A 25,710-nucleotide genomic window follows, 5' to 3' on the forward strand; every position below is an offset into this window, starting at 1 on the left:
TAAAGGTCTTATTGGAAAGCGGCTTTGGTCAACCACACCCAGCAGCGGGGTCCAAACACCACTGATGGTTACTGACTCTGGTGGTTTGTGTGCAGTGCACATGCACCCAAACCGGCACCCTGTGAGCTGTTATGTGGGAAGGGTCTAAACTCTTCTATACCATCAGAATAGGCCTCTTTGGGAATGGGTGGTAATGGATCTTAGAGAAGCCTGAAGATTGCTGCAGCCAGTACTGCAAATGGATGTTGAGTTCACCAGGTCTGCACAGTGCCCTGAAAAACACTGGGATCAGGGCTCTGGGCTCCAGGGTCAGGCTCTGTCTCAATTGCCCGGCTGAAGTACCACCTATCTGGATGCCAGAGCTTTCACGGTCTCTGTTTAATGCCAATTCACTTTTTATACCATTGCTTCAGTACGTTGATTCCTGTTGAGCTGATTAGCTGATTATTAAAGCTAACTTCACAGATCATCTACGGTATAAGAAATGGGCTATGAGATCATGTTTTATCAGATGAGCTCAGTACCTTGCTTTGTTCATACTTGTCTCCAGGCTGTGAGTGTTCATACCCTGTGCTGCCATTGGAGGTAGATATCTTCAGGGGTGGGAGAGATGGGTTACGACTTGTAGCCTTCAAAGGCTTCTCAGACCCTACTGGAACAGAAGAATAGGGTCTGCTGTTGGGCTGAGGGACCCTACCAGCCTGGGGCCTCAGCACTGCTGAGCTACTTTCTTTGCGTTGGTACTCTATGGGAGACTGCAGCGCTGCAAAAGAAGAAAAGAATTAGCTATATTCTTTCAATGACATTGAAAAGGGCTGCAGACAGTGAGTGTGTGGGGTGATTCAATCAGAACACACACAAAAGTTGCAAACCAAACAGGAACAGGAGATGCCATCCATGAAAGCACACGGTGCGTACATGGCTGGACAGGATGCAAACATTTTACATTGCACTGCGCATGAACTGAACACAGCACTCCATGCTACTGCAAAGAACAGCTTCTCTAACCAACACAGTGGGCTATTGCCATTCATAGAATACATGATAGCATTAATATGCACAAATTAATCACCTCCTGTAGTCAAAATAAATGAAAGCCTGAATAAGAGATGCACAGCTCATTTACAGTGAATTCTGCTATCATCAGAAAACACAGGTCAAGACCCATAAGTCTCATTTGTGTATTCCCAAGAGAGTGTGCCTACTAAATACTCTCCAGGCATGATGCACTGCAACTTGGTTCTCTGTGTGCTTTCTATATTAACTACTTTGGTTCAAGGAAACCGTTGGAAATGACCAGCAAGTGAGGAAGTATAGGTGGCATGAAGACATTAATCCCAGCAGTCCAGACCTCTCCAGAAAATACCCACAAGCAACATTGAACGGCTTCATCAGCCTTAAAAAAAGGTCTCCTTGTGAGAGTGAACACTTCATAGCCATGGAGAGAGCTTACAGTGGGAAAAGGAAGGATAAAAATGCCAGATGGTAAAGAAATAAAGAATTTGTTATGTTTGGAGGAGAAGGGATCAGGGCTGGGACTCATAGTGAATGGGAAAGGAACAGATTTGCTAGGCTCAGACTACCATCCCCAGACCTATACGTTTGGTTTTTGCATGTCATGTGGCTTTAATGGATGATTTATAGTCAGTTAATACTGTGTACATGCACCAGACTAGACCTACTGGAATGCTGAGAGACTAGTCTAGCAAGAGGCAGACAGAGGACGTAATGTCACAGCATCAGCCCAACCAGGGAACCACAACAGAAAGAATGTCTTTCGCAACAAGAGGAAAAGGGAAGAAACAGAAAGGCTTAGCACCACACAGCACACTCTCTAGCATTCCCCTTCCTTAGAAGCAGGACTACTCCAACAAGAAATCACTTAATACTAAAGAACAAGGCACTAAAAAAAAAAAATAAATCAAGGAGGATGCCAGATCACCATTTTCTTCAAAAGGACACAAACATAGACCTGTAGCAATCTGGAAGACTACTTGGCTCCAAAACCTACACACCTACACAGTGACCTTTGTCACAGAAGTGATTTGTATTTATGCCACAGTGACTACCAGTTTCACTCGCTTACCTCAATTGCAGCTGAAAAGGATTTAGTCCTGCTGCAGATCAGCCATTGAGGAGAAGGAAGATTGGGGAGAACTTTGACAGTAATTTTTGAAAGTGACTGACATTTTTCTAGTATATACAGTAGATTAGGCTGCAAGGTCTTTAGCAGTAAGACCCGAATGAATATTTATCAATCTATCTCCAATTTATCCTACTCAGTGCTTTTAAAGGATATTTAGTTGAATGTCCGCTTGTGACTACTAATTCCACCGTTAACTATCACAGCGATGCCTGGCTTCCAGCCTCCCGTCTAACATCTGTTAATACTCTTACGGGCTTCCGGCAAAAATCAGTGTCTGCGTACTTGCATGCTCTGTCTTTCTCTCTCAGCCCCTGCCCCAAACATGATAGAAAAATAGGTACAGATCAATATCATTTTCCTTATGAAATATATCCATCAGTGACATATTTTCTTTACAGCTTGCTTTTTACAGCAAAATGAAAGAACAGTCACTATAGCCAATCATGTGGTGCACAGTCTGTTTCTCAAGCTTAGCAGCTTTTGCTTTTCCAAGGAAAAATAAGAAAAGCTTGAATATTACAGTGTAATTGCACCAAGTTTTACATTTATGAACTGTGGATACAAATACTATACTTTTACATAGCCCCGTACTCTTTAGGCCTTCCCTGTTCTGAGAAAATCAGAGACAGCTTGGGCAAGAACTCACAGGGAACATTTTGTTATTAAGTTTACACAGCATTGGCTCAGTGTGGATTTAATATGATTTTAAAGACAGAAAACATCCGCTTTAATGAAATGCAAAGCTAAAGAACATATTTAAAGATTAGTCAGCCTCAATAAGATTACATCCTAAAAGCCACTTAAATTGTTCTGGACTAGACTGGACATTGGATACAATATAATTTTCTTGGATCTTATTTATAGGTTTAAAGTAAATCCTTAAGCCCATGTTTTAATATAAATCTATTTTTACTTCTAGCTTTAGAGATATGGACGATTATGTTCCTAACCCACCAAATTCCTTGCTGGCCTCACAGAAGACAGGGTAAATAGGGGCTATGAAGATGCTTCAATAGAAAAAGGGGCTCACAGGACAGTAAGTCCTGGAGGATAGGAGGGACTATATACAAAATAAAGCAGTAAGAAACAAACATGTGGAAGGGACAGAAAACCCCTGCAGAAGTGTCTGTGCAGAGTTCTCACAAGGTTTAAAAAAATTTCTGTAGCTAACCATTACCGGAACTTATTTTTATTCCTATAAGCCCTCACCCAAAGCCAACTGCACCAACACAAACTGGCAAGTTTTGTTACCAACTGGTCAAACCGGAGAACTCAGACTGCTCATCTCACCAATCTCTTTAAGGAATCATTTTACAGTGCTTGTATGAGGCCCTTTGAATTCCAAGTCACAAAAATCCAGTATCAAGTTTTAGAATTACAGGTGAAACAAAATTTCCTTTCTCAGCTCAGTCATAGCTTTTGAACTGTCACAAAGAGCTTTTGCCTGTAACCCTTTCCTGGTAACTTTTGAAAACTAAAACTAAGCTAAATTAAAATTTAAAAATTACTACAAAACCTTGATGCTGAAGGAAAGGGAACCTTTGTTTTGATGTGAACTGAAAAAGCCTCTTTAGATACTGCAACAAAAAATCCACAGAGAAAACCAAAACCCAAAATCGAAAAAGCTAACAGATTGTACCAAGCCAAAATATTTTGATTCAAGCAAGTAAGTTTCCTTATTGAACATGTATTAAGTTTTTAACTATAAAACCCTTTTCTAATATAAGCTTGATTAAAAAACAAAGCTGTTTTGAAATGAGTGGTACAAACAATTTTGGAAGCTTCCGAAGCAATGATTCCCACTTCGTTGCTTACAAATAAACAGAGATGCTATTTTAAAATTTTTCCTCTAGTCATGGTTCCCCCTCTTTCCCTCACCCAAACATGAGAAAGAACAAGGTTAAATTGTTAACAGAATTTGATTCCTCTCTACTTTCAAAATCCACACTTTTGGTGATCATGTGTGGGGGTTTTTGGAGGTTTTTGTTTGGCTGGGGTTTTTTTAGAAACACAGCTTTAATCTGAAATATTATTTCAAACCATCCCAAATCTATTCCTAAAGCAAAGCTGACATTTTGGAAAGGCCCCTGTTCATGCACAGCTCCCACAGTTCCTAGGAGAAAACAGCACGGATGTTTCCTTGACCTCTCTTTTGTTTTTTGTTGAAAGCAGCTGCTGCCCTGCAGAGTCTGGATGTGTAGGGGGATGGATGGGGAGGCAGCCTTTGTCCCACCTCATGTCCTCAGCTTGTAGCGCATGGTGACGTTGAACAGGAGGTTCCTGGGGATACGCCTTGCTCTGACTAAGCGGCACATACTGCGCAGATACAATGGTAACCTGGCTTCAGCATGGTCTTGAGAGGGGATTAGGTTTAAAACCTGTTAGTAGAATGGAAAGCACCAGGCGATACAGCCCTGCAAACTCTAGCATTTTTAAAGGATCTTGCACAAAAGTACCACTAAAGGCATGACATTGACAAGAGGGACTTGAGACCTGAGCACAAATTTGACTGATATATGCAGGGCAACTGCTCAGGGACCCACCACCTTCTTAAGCAAGGAGCCAGAATGACCTGTGGTCTTTAATGCAAGATGGGGCCGCAGCGGCTTCTCAGAGTGGGCTCCAGGGCCACACGGCAGTTCAGATCAGGCTTGCCTGGCCCTTCTTCCATCCTTCTCCTTCCCAGCAGGCAGACCTGGCATGCAGGACTGAGACGTCTGTACTGCAGCACTGAGGTGGTCTCTTGTCAAAGACCAGCTGTAAATTATGAGGACTTTCCCACATACTCTGTGGATACCACTTGACCCAGTACTTAATGACAGGCAGACTGGGCTCTAGTTTTCTCCCTGGGTTCCTTATTAAAAGAAGTTGCTGAATGTTTTTCTTGTAGAGGGAACAAAGAGACAAAGACTCTAAATCCCATTTAGTGTCACAGTTTGGGAAACAGAGCAAAGACCATGTACATACCATTTAGGAAATCTCTTTGTGTGTCCAGGACCTGGTTGATGTCCTGTACCCAAGCTTGTTGAATTTCTGGATTAGCTGCCTGTAAAATGACTCTCTCTGACATTTCCCGGCTCATTAGAGCAAACTTGCAGGGATCGTTGTCCACGTTTTCTTCAATGATAAGGTAGTTCATCTGAAAGAAGTCAAGGTAAGCATGTGTTACATGGAGCATGAGTTAACATTACTCAAGAATCAGAATGAAATTGTGAAAAGTTCCTGAAAATAATTGAGTCCAATAACAGACTGTCAGATCATAATCAGAACTCGCCTCGTCTAGATGTAGGCAGATAAATCTTAAACTTGAATATGATGCTTTATAAAGCTCTGACAGATGTATCAGGCATCCACCTGCCTTGTCTTGAATTACAACTTCTATTTTTAGGTAACATAGACATGACTGATGTGCTAAAAATTTACTGTAACCTGTAAATAAGAGACAAAATGTTCCTATTAAGATGTTAATAAAGTCTATCATTCCTCCAATTTAAATAAGTGTTTACATTTCTTATTCTCCACAGGACAGAAAGACTCAGTCATCAGAGTATATTAAAAATGGAATGGACCATGCACAGCGATATACCCTCAAAAAAGAGCAATTCTCCCCTGACGCTCCAACAGACCTTCTTATTTCTAGCAGATTACACCATCATCTGTGTGCAATCACTTCATCACTTAACTGTAGTCACAGATACTCTTTCTAGAAATTTAATGGATGGCACTTTCAGCTGCTGTCCTACCCTTGTGAGGCTTCTATTTAAGCGTACCCATAACTTTAACTTTTCCTGAGCTACTTATATCTATGATAGTAAACAAGAATAGTTCGGCATAGCCTTTCAAAGAAAATGAGAGAGAGTCCTCATGTCAAAAGTAGACAGCTCCAAAGACTAAGGCAATAACATCTCTCTAGAAGTCTACCTCCAATTGCTCTGAGTATCTGTCAAGATATGGAGAGATCCACTCTACATCTGAATGCTGTCCAGCATTCAAACTGCAAGACGGAAGGAGCGTCTTCCTTTTCTCTTGGGGGTCTCTGTGAAGTTAGAGGGACAGGAAGAAACTCCTCTGGCATGGGGACAAGGAAAGGGACAGACAGTGAGCCTGGACAGTGCTCTTCCTCTTGTTCTGAGCTCTTGCTCTTCTGGTTGATAGCCAAAGCAAGCAAAGTCAATCCTGGTATGACTCCAGGAAAAAGACTTGTAGGTCAGAGTCCCTAACTCCTATTTGTGTCTCAGGCAGATGCATTTGCCAAGGCTGCCCACTTAGGTATTCTGAGAGTCTGAAAGGTATCAAACCGAGAAGTATCCAAGGCGGCACATGCAATTTCTGATTCCTAACAACCTCACTGCATAAAGAAGAGTTCTTCACTAATGCAGGACACCACCATGAAGCTTCTATCACAGTTTGAATGTGACAGACCTTGGAGAACAATATTTGGGAGCCTCATCTCCCTGACAGACCAGAACAGCTACATTTGAAGTCAGTTGCCCTTCTTACTCTAATGGAGAGACTCTAGTGCTCACCAACGGCTGTGACAGAGGAAAGCAATGGGATCTCCAGTGCTGGCTAGGCCCTTCTGCTCTGTGGCAGGATGCGACCAGCAGGGAAACAGCCTACATCTCTCAGGGAGTGTCTCCCAGAGAACTGGACAACCATGACTGCAGATGGTATCAAAGCTAGCCAAAGACGGCTTGTCAGTCCTGATAACTGCTGTGAAGATGGGTTCAACCTGCCCAGCAGGAACCTGTCAGCACTCAAACCAAGGTCAAAGAAACTTGATCCTAGCTGACAGTATAAAGCCTCCTTAAACACTGGCTCATGAACTCAGACCAGATGCAATTTCTGGATGCCCACTTTTAGGGCAGGGTTATGAAAGACAGGTGACGAGGCAGCCTGTTTATGTGACACCTTTGGACAAAGTGACTCTCTCCAGGGAATAACCCAGCTCAGGTTGAGGTTCCAATACAAGGTAAGGATACCCGTGGCACAGAGAGGTGGGCAATGGTCCTGCTAAAGGGAATGGTAGGAAGAGTAGGAGTAGGGAAGCAGGAGTAGGAGTAGGGAAGGAGTAGGGTAGGAATAGCAGGAGTAGGGAAGTGATCGTGCCCCTGTACTTGGCACTGGTGAGGCCACACCTTGAATATGTGTTCAGTTTTGGGTCCTTCACTACAGGAGGGATATCGAGGTGCTGGAGCATGTCCAAAGAAGGGCAATGAAGCTGGTGAAGGGTCTGGAGAATAAGTCTTACATGAAGCAGCAGAGGGAACTGGAGTTGTTTAGCCTGGAGAAGAGGAGGCTGAGGGGAGACCTTACCACTCTCTACAACTACCTGAAAGGAGGCTGTAGGAGGTGGGAGAAGAGACCAACACCCAAGTAACAAGTAACTGGACAAGAGGAAATGGCTTCAAGCTGTGTCAGGGAAGGTTTAGATTGGATATTATGAAAAATTTCTTCACTGAAAGAGTGGTCAGGCACTGATGCAGGCTGCCCAGAGAGGTGGTGGAGTCACCATCCCTGGATGTATTTAAAAGACATGTAGACATGGCACTTCAGGACATGGTTTAGGAGACATGGTAGTGTTGGGTTGATGGTTGGACTTGATGATCCTAGAGGTCTTTTCCAACCTTAATGATTCTATGGTCCTGCTGTGCTGCAGGCCACAGCTTATCTCGGTGGGAAAGCATGAGAGAAATGCGAAAGCAGCCAGAAGCTGAAGCAGGGGCTGGGAGGCAGGATGTGAGAGCTGCTGGCACACACACTCCACACTGTGGTGGGGGAGACGCATGTGGAGCCACGGAGGATCCCACACTTCCTCTAGGCACTCAACAGGAGAATGAGCTCTTCACCAAATGAAAGAAAAGAGGGACTGGAAAATTATCACACAAAAAGTTTAAACTCAGGCAGTGGAAAGAGCATTACTTTCATAGGCTAACTAGAAAAGCAACTCATACCCTTGAGGCAAGCTAATTTTATTGACATTAGGAGAGATTTATTTTTATCTCTCTATCTACAATATACAATTCAGGAATTGTTTCCTGCAGATAAAAGCCTCATTGTTATACACATAATAAACTGAACTAAAAATTATACATGTTATTCCCATCTCCAACTTTAATAATATTTAAATCAGCATGAAGATAAAATCAAAGCTTATTATCTAAATCAAGATTTTTTTTTATCAGTACACTTTAGGTTTTTCCTTTATAGCTTATTGTTCGGTTGGAAACTATGAAATACACTGACTTGCAAATGGATATAGGCTTTTCAGTAAATGCTGCAGTTTCTGTCAGCAAGAAGATGCCTTCATTTCAGTAAATATGCTGTTTATCATAGATTTGTTTAGTTGTATATGGTTAATATGCATTATTTCACCTGATATTGTTCTATTTAATATTAATGTACCATTTAAAATTTAGAGCAAACACAATGCATTCTCCCACATTTCTTTGAAACCAGTATGTTTGAATAGGAAATCAATCCCAGACTGGTTTCTCAGCTTGAACGATCAAGAGATTCAAATGAACCAGTGACTTTGCTCTTTCTGCAGACACAGTAAAGGCTGTTCTACCAGGAGAAGCATAGCATTCATTCACCTTCACTTACCATTCCAGAGGTTAACTTTGCATTTGCTAAACAAGCATAAAACTCCATAAACAAGCAAATATACCAATAAACAAATAAGTATTTTCCCTGGTTACTTTCAGTTTTCACTTTTAGTCCCAGCCCCATAATTTGGAAAGATTATTTAAAACCAAAATTAATTTCTTAAAACTTTCTTTATAGTTTAGCTGGTTTTATAATTCCTCATAGCTGCACTTTTAGAACTGTGTGTTGTTTTGTCTGTTTTTGAAATAGTTCAATATTCTTGCAACATTTGTACTAAGAGCCCTCCCCCCATTAGTGAGAGTATTTCCGGTAATTTCACATAGCGACTTAATATTGATCTACAGTTTGGCCTAAGATGATTGTTTTGGATACTACACCTTCCCCTACCTTTTATGATTATGCTTAAAAGCAACTATTGCATACTTCCTTTGACTACTGCAGGCTTTGTAGCAGTATTTGCTAACTCAGAGCTATGAATGACAGAGGACCTGCCCTGGCTGTGGTGCTTGTAAAAATAACCCAGTAAATTTAGACACCCAGTGGTTTATTTAGAGACGGTCTTAAACGGTTTCTGATCCACTGCAAATGCAAATATTTTCTGCAAATTGTTGGCCACCTATGACAGGATGGACCGGTCTCACAGTACAGAAAATTGGTAAGATTTCCTTATGTGACCATCAAACAGTATATGCCTCTCCCCCTCTATTTCTTACCTTTATGCTTTTCTTGAACATGTAGCCTGGTGTTAAAGATCCTTTTCTAAGTAGTTCACTGAAGATAACTATTTGCTCAAAGAGAAACACCCTACGCTCCTTTGGTCGAGACTGAACTCCAGAATCCTGCTCTGTCACGTAGAAGGTGTCCTGCTGCAGCAGCTTGCCTTGAGCTGTCAGCTTGCCCTGAGAAGCAGACAAGGCACCAACATTACAAACCCCGACCTACCATGATCCCACAAGACAATCTGCTATGTTTCGTGCAGTCCAAGTTTTCCAAGCAGCACTGAATTCATGTGAGACATATCAGCCCTAGGTTATCAAAGCAGCAATCTTGTAAATCAAGAGCTCAATTTAAGGAAAATAACATAGGTTTTCTCTGCTTTTATTGCACTGATTGTGCATATAAAACCAAAAGCAAGAGGTCTCAAGTAGACTGTTTTGTATATTTAATTTCAAACACTGCTCCCATTATGTAGTTTGTTACCGTAGTGCCTCGGATTCCCTCTAGTCATGAGCTTTCCATCATGCCCTAAGCAAGTAGTCAATGACACAACACCCCTGAAGGTGCAAAAAACCAGGGCCTACCTGCTTGCAGGAATGCTACAATGCACAAGATGGTAAGACAAACTTGACTTCATTTTGGAGATAGGACATCTCACCAGGAGTGCCAAAGTCTACATTGGCTTAGTTACAAACCACAAGCTGTAACCTGTGGGGTTATAACTCACAAGTCCCCTCCTGGATGTTGCCAAACTCAGAGGAAGCTGTTAACATATTAATGCTAGGTGACCTTACTTACTGGCAGAGCAGTCTGGTTCACCACTTATTTTGCTCTGGCAATAGATATTACAAGTCTAATTCAAGCTTACAGAAGCTTTTACAGACCTCACATTTTGAAGAGACAATAGATAGATTGTCACAAGTTTAGAGTAACAGGTGTATCAACCCCACCTTTGAAACCTCACCAAACCATGCAGCTCAGTGCTGGAGAAGAACAAGCACTAGATAAACAGCCTCGAGTAGGGCAGATTGTATAGACAATCATAGAAAGATAAAACACTTTTCCTTGCCTGGTTGTTATTATAAGCAGGATGCAAATGCATACCTCAAAGCCTTGGAGGCGACCCAGGTTCATCATATCATTGCAACGTTTTGGTACAAGGCACATTAATTCAACTGCTTTCTGTTAAGGAAAAAAGATATTGTATTGTTACCAGAGAATCAGAAGGTTCCTAAAAGGAAAGTGTCAAATAATGAACTTCAGTAGCGTGATCACTGCTAGCAGTTATTCACGGTGAGACCCTCATGCACCGAAGATGTATGTTAATGTCTAAAAGAGGATGGTGCACCTACAACACAGGACTGCACCTTCATCTTTTACTTATGACTTAGGCTAAGGGAAATACCACATTTAGAATACCAGCGGGATCTTCAACTATTGTCAAAGGAATACTGGGGTTTTCATTCACCCCTATAAAGTACCATCAGATAACATACCACTATTGTCCAGGACATGAAAACGTACCTCTATATCAGAGCACTCAAGACCAGCTTTTTCACTGTACCTCAGGAAGTCCTGGAGAAAGCAGAAAGGTTTGCATTAAGGCACTCCAGAAAGAGAAAACAAAAGATGCCACTTTGAAAAAGAAAAAGCATATTCAGCATGTGATTTTCTGAGAAGTAACTTGCTAATATTAATAAATTCATCTTCAGAGGTTGCTGAATGTTATAACCACTTTACAGATATGGAAAAGGGGTGTGGATGGTTGCTGAAAACATTGCAGAGAAAAGACAAAGCTGGGATTAGCCCATGGGAATGCTTACTTGGTCCCTGTCTTAAGCCACAAGACCACACACACTTGAAGATTTTTCTTTTCCTTTTGGCATTTCAGGGAACACAGTCTTTGCTTAGTCTTAGTCTCTTTGCTAGCATGCAATTACAAAACTGTGGGCTGATGGCATCCTGCTTGAGACTAGTTCAAAAAAGAGAATAAACCAGCTCAGAGCCCTGGTACTGCTGGAGATTACAGGGTAGGGTTCAGACACACCTAATTTTAGGTATCAGCTTGAGACCCCTAGGGATGAATTTTCAGAAATGCTGAGTAATTTGCATTGTGGATAAAGTCAGCAGAAGCCGGAGTGGTCAGACACCTTGGGAAAAAAATTGCAGTGGGCTCCCCAGATTTAAAGACATCAGAATATTCTGGGCATAAGTTTCTTAAGCTAATTTGAAGAGAGATATTCAGAAATGGAGGCTACAGCATTTATTAGAAGCATGCCATTCAGCACCAAAGGCAGGCTTTATTAACACACCTCACAGAATCACAGAATGGTTTGGGTTGGAAGGGACCTTAAAGATCATCTAGCTCCAAACACCCTGCCATGGACAGGGACATTTGTGCATCTTCATTGCACTTCAAAAAAATTTAATGAAAGTTTGCCCTGAAACTTCAGAGGAAGAAAATTCCTATCTGAAGTTTACTCTTCTAGAAAAGAAATCCAACTAAAAAAAAAGTCTTTTCACTAACCTAAACTGCAAACTACTCCCACAGATGTGGCCCTTTTGCTCTCTGGACATTTTCTATGGGACTCTTATTGTACGCCCATGTTTAAGCAGACTCCTCTTTCCTCTTAATTAAGAGGAAGCTATTCCTCAGTTAAAACTAAGGCTGATTTAAAATAACAGCATCTAATGCAAAATGCAGAATATAGTTTAGTCCAAACTGTGTCTTTCCACTCACCTTGAGAAGAAGCTGATATTTAGTTATTCTTTGAATGGGTTTGATCAGAAAGTCACTGATGGTTAGCCGTTGGCTTATTTCCTGTTGAACCTCCTAAAAATTGAGGATTAAAAACAATTGCAAACAATCACAGAGTAAGACAGAGAACATGATAAAATGTCTCAGCAGAGACTTATTTCCACAGAAAGTTGGTCTGTTCTTAATCTTTTGTTTACAAGAGGGAATTTTAGAGGATATAAAAATCTGGCATATCCTATTTAGGCAAGGACTGGGTAAAAGTCATCACTGAGCTGGAAGGCGTTGGAAAGCACAGGAACGCTTCTCCCTTTGAGCTGACTGAGCAGGGCTGCAAGGTCTGGAGACGACTCTTTCCACTGCAGAGGGGATTAGCTCACAAACAAGTCCTGCAGAGCATGCCTCATGCCCTTGGGTGAAATGAAACATCTTTCCCTTGTTAAACAAGCTTCTTTAACATTAATATCTAAATGTGCCTAGTCCCAAAATTTTCTTGAAACAGACAAACTTATTGGGAATTTATGAGAGGCACCACCCAGCTCCAATAACTCTCGCCTCCCTCCATATTTGTAGACTACAGATTAAAAAGTCTTGTTTTATTTTGGACAGAAATCAATGCAGTTGTGGCACTCTGAGGGCCACAAACAGTTAGTACAGGATTAAATATTTATTAGAAATTAGCAACATGAGAATTTGGAATAAATAATAACTTTTTTTTCCCATAGCAGAGACTTTAGCAGCATGTGCAGTATCCAAATCTTCTAGAGTTTGTTTTAGCTAAACCCCACAGATCACAGGATAGTCTACTTAACTAGGACTCACAGTTTTAAGTAGTAGTAATGTATAATAAGCCATGCTTACCTCAAAGTATGTCTCATACTCAGCTACTATATATTCAGATCGTGGCTTGTTTTGGCAATATACCACGTACATGTGTAATCGCCGCTCCTGTGAAAGCGAGAGGCACAGCAGCCGGGTGAGATATCAGCTACCATTCTGTTCTGCTATTAAAACCTGGCAGAAAGTTGTGATGATGTTCTGATTGGTCTTCCTTATTTTTTGATTAATCAAAGATTTAGTTTGCTGAAGTAGGAAAGTAAATTGACAACTGGTTCTGTTCTCCACTTCTGAACCATAGGCAAGGGGAGGTTTCCATAGGGGTAGCCAGTTAGAGATGTTGTCCCCACACTGGTAGGTCTGAAATTTGCTATAGAGATCTGCTCTGGCTAATATCACTCAAACATGTCAATCATAACAGTTGGCAAGTACCTGCCATAAATGTATTTTGGCAGAAGTCCTTGGCCACATCAATTTTGCCCCCCAAAATAAGAAGTCTGCAAGAAGGCAATGATTAATGCTTTAACTCAATCCAGCTGCTCACTGAAGATGCATAACTATAAGGCTACTTTATGTTTAAATTAAGTTTAGACATGTAAAAGTATCAAGTCGACACAAACAGATGTTTCCAGAAAGTACTCATCACACCCTAAATGACAGTTATACTAGAGATAGGTAACAAAATAAAACTTACATGCTTAATAAAAAGCTGTGCTAAACGGTCAGGTTCTTGAAGACATTTTTCCAGTTCAGCCAGGAAAAAGCTGAAAGAAAGAATATCAACATTTCAGAACACTTCTTTAGGTCATCCCAGCAGCAAACCAGTTGTCCTTCAGATATATCGGTGCAATTTTAGCTATAGTATTCAATAACAAATGAAAAGGTAAGCTTGGCTTCAGCCCTTAATGGTGGGATTTAGAAAACATTTCATGAGAGCTGTGAAATACGAAGTCCTTGTCTTGCAAACTATCTGCTCTTCTTTACTGTTACAGTGGTTTCAATTTTTAAAAAGTGCCAACTACTATCCAATTGCAAGAGTTGCTTTCCTTCACTGAGAAATCCCAAAGTAAAACTTTCCCATATACCAAAAGACCTGTGAAAACTCAACTGTAGCTTTACCATGAGTGCTCAGTTGCATGAGCAGATTTGGACTACTGGTCAACGTGAAAGAGATGCACAAGTTTCCACTAGAATAAACAAATCAACACGTGTTTGCTGGTAGTCTTTCGGTATGTTCTATTTTTCACTGTTTTTCAGTATATTACTTCTAGTAATATCCTGTAATTCGTAATAGTAATTAATAAACACCATCTCTATCTTGGCCTGCAGCTTTGGGGAGGTCATTCATTCTAGCTTGAATGCCCTTACCAGGAATACACTGGGATACTTAAAAGTGAGGTAAAAATGGCCAAACTAAACTTTAGAAATTCTGGTAGGTTTTTCTAACTGTTAGGCAAATCGTGACAATCTCCCTTTCCATGGTCTTCCTCTTTCTCACTGCAGGATTTCTGTTTCAAATGCCTCCATGGATTTGCTACAGTAGCCAGATTTGGTGAGAGGACATGCCTGCAATGGTCTGGTTCCAAGAAATCCCAGAACCCCTCAGAAAGATGCACGTTGGACATCTGTTCCAACTACTGCTACCATCAGATACAGCTGCTTCCATAAATGCTAAATTCATCTGCATTTAAATAGATTTCTTGACCCAGATATGCAGAACTAAAAATAGGGAATCCCTCCCTATATGATACAGGAAACTCCTATCATCACACTTAATGAGTGGCACTGGTAAAAACTCTCTGTTGCTGGTATCAGCTTAATATATGGTTAAGCTTTTTCTGACATTTTTTGTTTTGTGCTCACAAGGGCATCTGTCAGAACATAAGGACAGGCCTGGGCCATGAGATAAGCACCTGTGGGACACATTATGGGAAGGACACCATGTTTTCTGGGTAAGGGAAATGTCCAGAGCTGAAGGAAGTTTAAGAAGGATGTGGAACTCCTTGAGCAAGTCCAGCAGAGAGCTATGAAGATGATCAGGGGACTGGAGCATCTGCCTTATGAGGAAAGGCTGAGAGACTTGGGTTTGTTCAGCCTGGGGAAGAGAAGACTGAGGGGGAGATTTCATAAATACCTATAAATATCTAAAGGGTGGGTGTCAGGATGATGGGACTAGGCTCTTTTCATTAGTGCCCAATGACAGGACAAGGGGCAATGGGCACAAGTTGGAACACAGGAAGTTCCACCTCAATACGAGAAAAAACTTCTTTCCTGTGCGGGTGCCAGAGCAGTGGCACAGGCTGCCCAGGGAGGCTGTGGAGTCCCTTCCCTGGAGACATTCAAAGCGTGCCTGGACGCATTCCTGTGCCCCCTGCTCTGGGTGTGCCTGCTCAAGCAGCGGGGTTGGACAAGGTGATCTCCAGAGGTCCCTTCCAACCCCTACCATTCTGTGATTCCGTGAAGATCCAAGCCCAGTGTCTATTGCTCAAGTCTGCACATGCATGCTCAATTCTAGTTACCTGGAGCTGTAGAGTATTTCTGAGTGGCAAAGTTGAAATCATGACCATATTGTCCATAAGCAAGACAGTGCTGTTCATAAAAGTTACAGCGGAAATGACCCAGGGTTTGAAACAAGCCTTGTGTTTCCAGCAGCTTTTCAAAACTTACTTGTGTGAGTAAGATTTTCAAGGAACAGAGTTCCTAACTCAGAGTCAAAAGTGTCAACTAGGCCAAAGCATGTCAGAGCTTTCACATGAGAAGGATCTTGAAGGTATTTGCATTTTATCACCCTACTAGCCAAATACTACTGGTACGGTCAGCCTTCGTGATCCTATCAGCTGCATGTGAAGGTGTTCATGTTGCTGAGAACCACAAGACATAGGAAGGAATGCATGACGTTCCAGCATTGCTACTGCTCATCAGTGGCATGAACTGAGCCTACAGCTGTGACCCAAGAAACACAATTATGGCAGCCTCAGGAGCTTTTCTGAGGATCCAGCAAGTACCCTACAAGCAGCAGCTCTGGGACTCCTTATGAGCAGCTCAGGAGCTGTGGATGGACCACATGGGAGTGACATCTCCCATTGAGCCTCTTGTTGTGGCACCCCAGCAAGGAGTGGCATAGCTGTTGGCAGCACAGCACTCAACACAGAGCAGACTCTCTTGTGTGCAACATTTCTGTCATGCTGACCAGCACGCCTGGCAGGGTGTTTGAGCCAGCATAAAGCTGTATCTGTGATCAGAGACAGCATGACAAACACCCTCTCATGAAACCAGGCAGTGCAAAGCTATAACCCACCAAAGTTTTTTCCACTGAGAAGAATGATTTTATGTAAGACCGCATCATACAGTTGTGCCAGTTTTGGCTGGATAGACAAAGCCCTATATCAGGATCTAGTGTATCGTGAAACTGTGGCTAAAAGCACGTGGACTGGAACATGTTCTCAGGATTCAAGGTAGTCATGCTTTGTGTAGTTATTAAGCAGCACTTACAAACCAACAGGGACCATTTAAAGTGAGGCAACATCATTTGGAAGTTCATCCCTGAATGACCTGCTGATGTTCAATTAAAAGCAGCTTAGACATACAGACACCATATACCCCAATACTTTATGGACAAGATGTTAGAAAGATGCTTAAAAAGGAACTACACCAAAAACTTACTCTTTGTGCCAGTCATAGATCTGGTGAATATTGCCAAATACAATCTTGTCTTTCCCTTTCATATCTTCAGAAACTCCTTTTTCTTCTATCCTCTTCATGAAGCCCTTTAGGATTAATGATCAGTGGTTAGCAAAGGGTTCATTTGAAGAGGGAGCATAATTACACTCTTTTTTTGAAAAAAGAAGCAAAAGTTTAATGTCAGAATTTTTTACATTGAAAATGCTTAAAATACCTTTGGTACAATTTAAAACCAGAAACCCATCTAGATACTTTAAATTACACAGTTTTCTTAAAAGAAAACTTTAAAGGATTTATTCTGAATATCTACAATACTTATACAAACCATTATCAAATGTCATTGAAGTGACAAGTGCAATTAGAAGATAAAAGTTAATCAAAAGTAGTTTATCAAGCTCTTGGCTTTTCTGGTAAGAGGAAGGAGCCAGACTCTGTACAGAGTTCTTCCATTCATCACCATGAGTATTATGTGGGAGCACAAAGCCAAGCAGTAAGTTTAGAGAGTCACATGAATAGTATTTCTCACACCTCCTGAGAGTTTCTTTAAAAGCCTCTAGAGCACTGCCACCCTGTCAGGTTTGCCAGGGGTGCTTGGTGTAAACGGAATATAACACAAAGTTTGGAAGCTGTTGAAAATCACTGTTAGATGGGCTGATAATTCTCCTTGGACTAGTGCATGCCAAAAGCATTGCCAAAAACCCCCTTCAGTCACGTGCCTCCAGTTCTGAGTCTTTGCTGGGAAAAAGTCTGGACCCTGCATGTGAGTTGGCTCTGACAGGTGATCCCTGGGGATCAGCCATGTCTTTGTAAGTTGAAGCTTAAAAAACTATAATTGTTTCCGACAAAAAGGGGCCCTCTATTTTATCTCAAGTCTTTTTGCAAAACAGTAATCCATGGGCCACATGTGCACCTCAGCACAGATCCAAACCCAGCTCCAGGAAGGGAACTCAGACACAGGACCTTCGTCCAGGTGCAAACTCAAGTAAAGTATGTGTTACCATTACTCAATAAGACAGTTAGGAACACAAGAATAGGTGGTAGGAGCATAAGTTATTCTCCACCGCTGCCCTCAAGACTGCATTAGAGTGGAAAGAGTTTGTCACAAGCAGAGTAGCCAAGAAAAATCTTTGCACACTGGACTTGAAACCTAAAATACAATGTTTGTTAGATGGAAACAAAAATAGTTTCCAAAGGCATTTCTCCTTGTTTCTGTCAACATGAGGAGGAGACCATGGAAGCAGAGTACAAAATAAAGCAGTTTGTTTCTCATGCTGTATTTTCTGATGTTGTCAGTTTTCAGCATGGTGCTTTTTAGTGGGACAACATTTTGCAGAGCAGGGTTTGCTTCAACTCACCTCCACAACAGTTCCCAAGTCTTTGACGTAGTCTTTTTCAGTCTGTACCAGTTCATTTAAGACAAACCTAAATTAAAACAGAACACACATATTTTACCATATTCCTTGACATTACTGTTTATTCCTCTTACCACGTATTACCCCACTCATTCCAGGTCACATAACACGACTCGCTCTTCACTTGTAGCTCAGCGGAATGTAAATGACAAAAACGTCACATTTCAGGTCAGGGTAGTTTCAATTCTCTTAACCACTCTTTCCTTCTACCCCTCTTCCCCCCATGTCCCAGGATGGTGCAAGAGCAGGATCACAACCAGCTGCTTGTACTTTGAATTACCTCTCCCTGCTCTCCACTCCTCCACCCGCCATGCAGCCCTCCTGATAGCGATGGAGCCATGTCCTGACCCATTTTGCAGCAAGCAGGAGAGGATTTCTTGCCCCAGTCCCTCTGGCTGTGCCCAGGATTCATCAGTTATGTTTTAATTTGGAAGTTTCAAACACTTGGAAAACAAATTCTCCCTCCCGTCATAACCAAGAGTTTAATCTTTCAGTTTAGGTAATCTAGGTGTGGGTGTCAAATGCTTTACACTGATTTCAGAGCTAATAATCCTGGGTAGGAGAGTCATCTAATGAAGGCCTGATGCGTGCAAATAACAGCAAGCTAAAAAAAGCCCCTCCTTTGTAAGTTAAACTGACTAATCACATAATGTTCTTCTGAGGACAATTTCAAGAAGTTACAGCTTGCTGCAGACAGTTTGCCTCTCAGTTATGCCAATACATAGATTTGGCACATGACAAAAAAACTCCATCTGTGCTGAAGTTTGCTACTGCAGTAACAAGGCTAACGAGATAGAGGAGTGCTTTCATGTCTAATATCACTGCGTTCGCATCAATCAGCATTCTGACCCACTTGAAATGATAGGGCTGAGGGCAAACAGTGCTAAGATAAAAGCGTCAATGAAAATATCTAGAGGAAAAAATAAAGTAGACTGGCATTGCAAGGAAAGACTCAGTTATGAGAGGTTACTGAGAAAATAAATCCCACTCCCAATGTGTCCCTTGCAAAGAGCGGAGGAGATACTTAAGACACGTGGCAGGAAGAGGTCAAACAGCTTTTTGTTCATTTGAGAGTGAAATCCAGCCCCCTTGGCAGAAGGCAGGGCTGGCAGCGGCAATGCCAGATGCTTGCACTCTCTGAAGCGCCCTGCCAATTTGTGTGCCTGGGTAGTAAACATGCACAGGGCAAAAGGCTGCTGTTTTACAAAGCAGCAGCATGTGGCCTGAACAAGCGTATCCTGTGCAGTCCCCTCTCGTTGGCTGACCTGCTGTGCCCTTGCAAAAGGCTTGCCACATCTCCTCCGTGCTGCGAGGCATGCTGGGTGGTTACTTTTCAGCTCACCCCGCAAACAGGGAGGGCTGTTGAAGGGATGGGGAGACCCTCTCCCAGCTGCCCACTGCCTCTCCCACACCCAGACTCCTTTGGTTTGAGTGACTGCAAGGATGTCTCTGGCCAAATCCTGCTGTAAAAATGAGGCAGCAGGTACTTGTAGTACTTCATGTTGCTGCACATACAGGCAGGTGGGTTTGAAATAAAAATCAGAAGCAACTTGGTGTCTATCATGTGAACAGACCAAACCTGCCAATTTGCACCTCTTTTAGGAACCAGGGTCTGCATCTCCACTACTTACCTTAAACTCAGCACCAGCGTTCCCCCAGCTCCCCTCTTCCCAGCAAACAGAAATATCAACAAAAATCAACCTTGACCATCTCTATTAGTTCTCTGAAGCCTACCTGACACAGGACCTTAGAGATCTCCCAGTTTTAAGGTTTCTAAGATGCATACTGCCAAAAATTCAAGTTCACTCATCTCCTCGTCCGACAACATGGACCAAGGGCAGGCAGTTGCTTGCAAAGTGCTTGCCCTGGCCTCCAGCACTTATTGACTACACAGCTGTATTTAAAATGCATGAACTGGAATAGGGATGGAACCTCCTCACCTCTGAATAAGTCTGAATACCTGGATATCTTGGTATCTCTGTATTAAATCTATACTGAACAACACTACTCGATGAGACTATTGCCTTATTGGTCATAGAAATGCGGCAGTCAAGTCTGATGGAATAGGGGTTTCATAACACTAAGGCTAACTGCTGGCATGCACGTGCTGCCAGAGACTCAGGAAATTACTGCCCATGCCTGTGGAAGGATTCAACTACTGGTTTGTGGAGAATGTGGTGTTACAGCTCAGCTCTGGAGCTCAGCTGCCTCATAAGGCTATGGAATTAAACACAGCAAGCTGTACAGACACAGAACACAAGACACAAAGGAGCTGGAGAGGAGACAGATGTCTTGTGCTGAAAGCCACTAGCAGGTGCTCCTAAACTTCCGGGAATTTAGGAAATCTGGACGGAGGCAGCCTCTAATTACGCGTAACATGCTGCCAGTCCCCCTGCCAGAAGCATCGCACACTGGAAAGCATTATTGTATCTATGCTTACAGTGGCAAAGGTCTCTGCACTAAAACTGCAACCTGCAGTTAGTTGCCAGTTATCTAATTGCTACCAGAGAAGCCCAAGAACTTGCAATTCCAGGGAACTTTTAGGAGACAGGCATGGGCAGAGATGTTCCCTGTGGGAATGGGAAGGCTGACAGCTGTCCAGTAGAAAACTTCTCCCATTCAGAAATTTGAACATGACACTCACTTCCAGGGGTGTCATGTCCCTGCCTGCTGCTGGGAGTTGACCCAGTCCCTCACTGTATTGCTTCTCTGGCTTCCTACAACAAACTGCAGGAGCAAATGATGGCTTTCATGGACCTGTGACACTTTGCTCTTGTGTCCTCGTCTACACTTAACTACCTCCTTGTCCTCCCCTGACTTAGTTTTCTTCCCCGCTTGGCATCTTCCCCAGATAGGCTGCTCTTCTTCCACCTCTCACCTCACCACACTCCAATGAGCCCTGTATGGACTGTTACTTTTCCCATCGATGTATGATTTGGTTAGATGATTGCAGTTACCATTGTTAGTGCAAGAGGCAGTATAAAGTAAACAGCTACCTGAGCTTTCTTTCATATAACTCTTGATTCTGTTTCCCCAATTCTCTGTGTCCTTCAGCCTAACCATTCATTTAAGAAATGCCTTAATCCTTATAAGCTTTGGAGACACAAGTGTTATTTCTGTTACATTTATGGGAATGTAAGATAATTTCAAAAAAACTTTCATAAGCTGTCACAATTTCTTTCCTCTCCCATTACCTCCCATTACGAGGGTTTCCCAAATGAAACTTTCTCTTCGGTAGCGTGTTTCCTCCACAAATACATCTGAATTCTGCCCCTTTCTTTGCTAATAGCTAAGGCAAAAAATTATTATCTCATTCAAAAAATCCTAGTAGGATTTTCTGTTCTTTTCTTTGAAGGTAGCTAACAAGGTCAACCACATAATATCCCCCTTGGAGAGCTGATTTCACCTCTGGTAACGCAGTAATTACCAAGGCAAACATCTCAGTAATACTTATCTAGCTGTTCAGAGACTTTTACATCAACAGATATTTGCTGTCTGGGGTAAAAGGTGCACATTTTAAAGAGTGATGATGAACTTCCTGGGTGTGCAAGTGCTTTTATGAAGTATTTTTACAGGTTAAGAAAAAACAGAAGCAAGCCGAACACAGTTTTACTCTCAGTTCCATGCTCATTCACTGACTACAAAGTATTCTTTCAGTGCAGCTTTGTGTCCTCCTTGGGTGCTTATTTCAGAACGAAGAACCAGCAAGAAGCAAGACAACTTACATCCTGCCTCTCATTGCTTTGGCTTTTTGTTCCTCTTCAAGGTTCCGTGGGGGAGTTGAAGGCGTCATTCCTTCATTTAAGCAGCCAGTGGCATCTTTTAAGCTTCCTCTGTAAGATCCTCCTTCAAGGGTCTAAAAAAACCCCAGAGAGAGATAGCATGAACATCATCCTTGAACTCCAGCATCAACATTATGTTCTGTTTCAGGCCAGTTCTGCAGTCAACACTGCAGTCTAAAACCAAGCAGAGTATTCAGCAACACTTTCCCTCAAGACTTAGTGAAACACAACCAAACTAGTTTTAAGCTGATACAAGACCCCCAAAAAAAGCATTAAACCAGAGAAGATGTCCTTTTGCCAGAAGGTGGAAAAACATGTGCCAGTAGCCCCAGGATGAGAAAATTCCTCCAAATTATTTCAAAACAACCTGAAAATGTCCTGGTGTCTCAATCAGAACCAGTGTTAGGCTACACATGGACAGTGTTTCTCTGCCAAAGACAGAATGGGGATTCTTCATAGTGAAGTAAAACACAAAATGAAACAGAAATAGATGGATACATAGTACCATTCCACAATAATTAAAGTTTCCCCCAAATCCCTAGAAAGTAATTGCAATTGACCTAACAGCCTGCATTCAGGGGAAAGAAAATAAAATATCCTCTGAAAATACATCTAACTGGATTAATGAAATACTTTTCAATTTGTTAGTCCCTTGTTGGAATAAAACTCTTTTGAGTAAATTTTCTGGGAACGTCCTTCTTGGTTTCTCATGTCACAAAGAGCTCCTTCACCACTTACTCCTTATCAAGCACCCGTGAACGCAGACTATCTTCATGTACCAACATCTCAAACTAAGAAAATACCAAACCCCTCTGAAATGATTTGCTAGATAAAGCTGCTTGCACAGAGATACCGTAATTTAATGATCACTGTTTTGTTTTCTTTTCACTCTCTTTATCCTTCCAATAGACATAAGGAAATGAACCTTTGTAGGCTTATAATGCTGCTTTAATCCTGACTACTTAATTAAGTTAAACTTGCTCAAAGTAAGCTTTTACCTAATTTTAGAGGTCCTGGGACATGCAGAAAAAGGTTTAGCTTTTACATTAAAAGCCTGAACTGTTTCAGGGAAAACTTAAGAGAAGCCAAGATACAAAACAGGATTTACTCCTTGTCCAGCAGACATGGGACCAGACAGGGAGAGTGCACGATCCTGAAATTTTTGAACAAATTAAGCCAAGAGTATTTTTATGTCTTATTCCACTCTATGTCAGATAGAGTTGACAAGGCAAATTAAAAGTGACTTTGTAAAATTAAAGCACAGCTGTGTTACTTCAAGCAGTTCTACTCTTTAGAGGGTCTTTTCAGGGAAGCCAGAATACTAAAGAAATTCACATGTTGGGTAGTAAAACTCCTGTGCCTCAGAACAAGCTTTAAAACAAACCAAAACAAAGCATCCCACTGTGTAAAATATTTGAAAGAATACCAACAAGACCCCAGAAAGAGTACAGTACAGTAGCTCATACTCTGCAAAGCCCACTCCAAAAGCACCTTTTGACTATGCAGCACAGAGCCTACATGGCAACCTCACGTCGGGAACAAAAATATTAGATACTCTACTGAGAAGCAGAGCACATAGGGTTAATAAAAGCATAGCAGATGAAGGTGGAAAGCAAGGAAACCAGAAACAAGAGGCAGACTTTAAAGACCTTCCCTAGAGTCATATTAGGCCTGTTGTGTGCACAGTTTTGACAACACTAAACTTACCAGCTTACTTTTGACCAACTTTTCTATTGCACTGACAAGGTCCGCAGCAGTTGGGACATCGGAGGAGCTCTGTCGAGCAGCTAGCAAAGAAGAGGACTGCAAGACACCGGGTTGCAAAGGAAAAGCAAGTTAGCAGGATGAGAAGGGAGTAGGAAATCAGCGGTCAGTGAAGCAGCTTCTGAGACAGGAGAACGAACGTGGAAGGGGAGCAGGAGGGTTAGAGGACCACATGCATGGTCAGGTGAGTGAGTGTTGCCATATCAAACAAGCACAGAATTGCCATCCACTTCTGGCTGAACATCCCCCTGCAGTTCCAAGGCTGGGAACCAGGGAACAGCACCAAAGAACTGAAGCTCATTTGCAAACAGGCTACAATACTCTTAATCTCTGTTGGTTCCTTCTTTAAAGAACATCTACGGTCTTACAGGCTCCAGAAAACTGATATTCTTTCTGCAGATGTAAGAAATTACCCCCTCCCCCATACATTCATATTTAATAAATGCTGTTAAGTACAAGGTACACATGGAGTTACAGGCATTTGCAACTCCAAATGAACTCAGATGACACCTCTCATTTGTGCAACTTCAGACATCTAAAATCTATCCCCTGTCTGGAATCAGTGGAGAGGAAACAGCCCTACATATCTCATCTATCCCAGGTACCTGGCACAGGAGGGAAGAAACACTCTTTGGAGATGCCCTCTTTTCCCTATTGACATTAGCAAGAATATTTTCAGTCTTGCTTCTCTATGCCTGTCTGTTGGTCGCAGGTATTCAATTTTAGGTACCTGACATCACGTAACATCTTTGTGTGTCTCCACATTCAGGTAGCAACAGCTAATAGCTGCTGGTTGTTATAAATGTCCAGAAACACCGAGACATCATCAATGTGCTATCCAAACATCCCTCATAGTGCTGCGAAGACTGGCCTCTGTGTGAAATACTCGGTTTTTGTCTAAGTTTTTTGCTCTATATGGGCCTCTTCACCCCTTTTCCTAAGAAACCTCACTTTGAATACCCAAACTCAAGCGATAGCTATGGGAATTGGTATTTATTAGCTCACTTGTAAATACATTTTTTCTGCATGAAATACAAGCACTGGCTAAAACTATAAGCCCTTTGACAACCTGCTTTTGGCAGGCTGATGCGGACTAAAGCATGGCTAAATTTTTACAAATTCTGCATTAAAATTATTAAAAAGCTTATTCATCTCTCAGCTGCTTAACAAAGGCCTTTGGAGAGCACCTGTTTCAGCGAAGTCACCATGCAGGTGCCAACGAACACTCATCTGAGATTAAATAGTGCTGGGGAGTGAGACGTGGAAACGTTATAGCAGGAATTAGGCAGCTGGCCACCTCTTTAAGCAGCCCTTGGGGGAGGTTGTTCATGTTGAGTGACACAGCCCCAAGAGGAGAAGAAAAAGGCAAAGGAGACCAGTCCCAACCAGATGCCTTGTGACAGAGCAGAAGCCTGAACAGCCTGCCACTTGTCATCTCATCTTTCACAAATAATACATCTAATCAACAGTACTAATTACAACAACAACAAAAACTACAGGTAATCAGGATGGTAATTGAGGAATTAGGCTGGTAACGCAGGAATCTCATACAAATGTAAAAGTTCAGACAGCCTGTTTCACCTGCAATGCAGACAGACACCTCTAGACTGAAAATAGGGGTTTTGAAGAGATACTGGACAAGTACATAGGCAAAAACTGTCAAACATAACCATTCTAGGAGGAGGAGTCCAATTTTTGGAGACACTAAACAGCTGTTGCTTTCACTTTTTTTTAACTGAAATTGCTCAATATCTCTGAAAAGTAAATAACTGCAGGATTTTGAAGGGAGCATGGAAACATTTGCTGCCTACAAGGCTTTCATGGTAAAATAAAACTCTTCTGTGATTGACGAGAGAGTCCGGTTTGTGTGGGGCAAATCAAAAAGTGGTATTTCTATTCCCCAGGAAGTAAATTATGAATGTCTAATATGAAGATATCTTGCAATTTGTCTTTGTAAGAACCTCCAGGAGCAGCAAGGCACAATTATTGCTGCCTTACAGGTGCCAC

General features: G+C 42.0%; 1 protein-coding gene across 5 annotated transcripts in view; it reads right to left on the reverse strand.

Annotated features, from left to right (window-relative positions):
• The window catches only part of KALRN (kalirin RhoGEF kinase), a 519,314-nt gene that overhangs the window by 29,253 nt on the left and 464,351 nt on the right, over nucleotides 1-25,710 (reverse strand). For 3 of the 5 annotated variants that reach the window (XM_075093010.1, XM_075093011.1, XM_075093015.1), the window contains 11 exons: nucleotides 21,883-22,013; nucleotides 18,101-18,167; nucleotides 16,728-16,831; nucleotides 13,759-13,828; nucleotides 13,089-13,175; nucleotides 12,213-12,305; nucleotides 10,997-11,047; nucleotides 10,577-10,654; nucleotides 9,469-9,654; nucleotides 5,114-5,285; nucleotides 525-763 (listed from right to left, as the gene is read on the reverse strand). In XM_075093010.1, the coding sequence (XP_074949111.1) occupies nucleotides 525-763; nucleotides 5,114-5,285; nucleotides 9,469-9,654; nucleotides 10,577-10,654; nucleotides 10,997-11,047; nucleotides 12,213-12,305; nucleotides 13,089-13,175; nucleotides 13,759-13,828; nucleotides 16,728-16,831; nucleotides 18,101-18,167; nucleotides 21,883-22,013 (1,278 nt within the window). The remainder of the gene's footprint in view (nucleotides 1-524; nucleotides 764-5,113; nucleotides 5,286-9,468; nucleotides 9,655-10,576; nucleotides 10,655-10,996; nucleotides 11,048-12,212; nucleotides 12,306-13,088; nucleotides 13,176-13,758; nucleotides 13,829-16,727; nucleotides 16,832-18,100; nucleotides 18,168-21,882; nucleotides 22,014-25,710) is intronic. The other 2 variants (XM_075093013.1, XM_075093012.1) reach the window with 2 other exon arrangements.

This window comes from Phalacrocorax aristotelis, chromosome 5 (assembly GCF_949628215.1).
Source record: "Phalacrocorax aristotelis chromosome 5, bGulAri2.1, whole genome shotgun sequence".
In the NCBI taxonomy this organism is placed as follows: domain Eukaryota; kingdom Metazoa; phylum Chordata; class Aves; order Suliformes; family Phalacrocoracidae; genus Phalacrocorax; species Phalacrocorax aristotelis.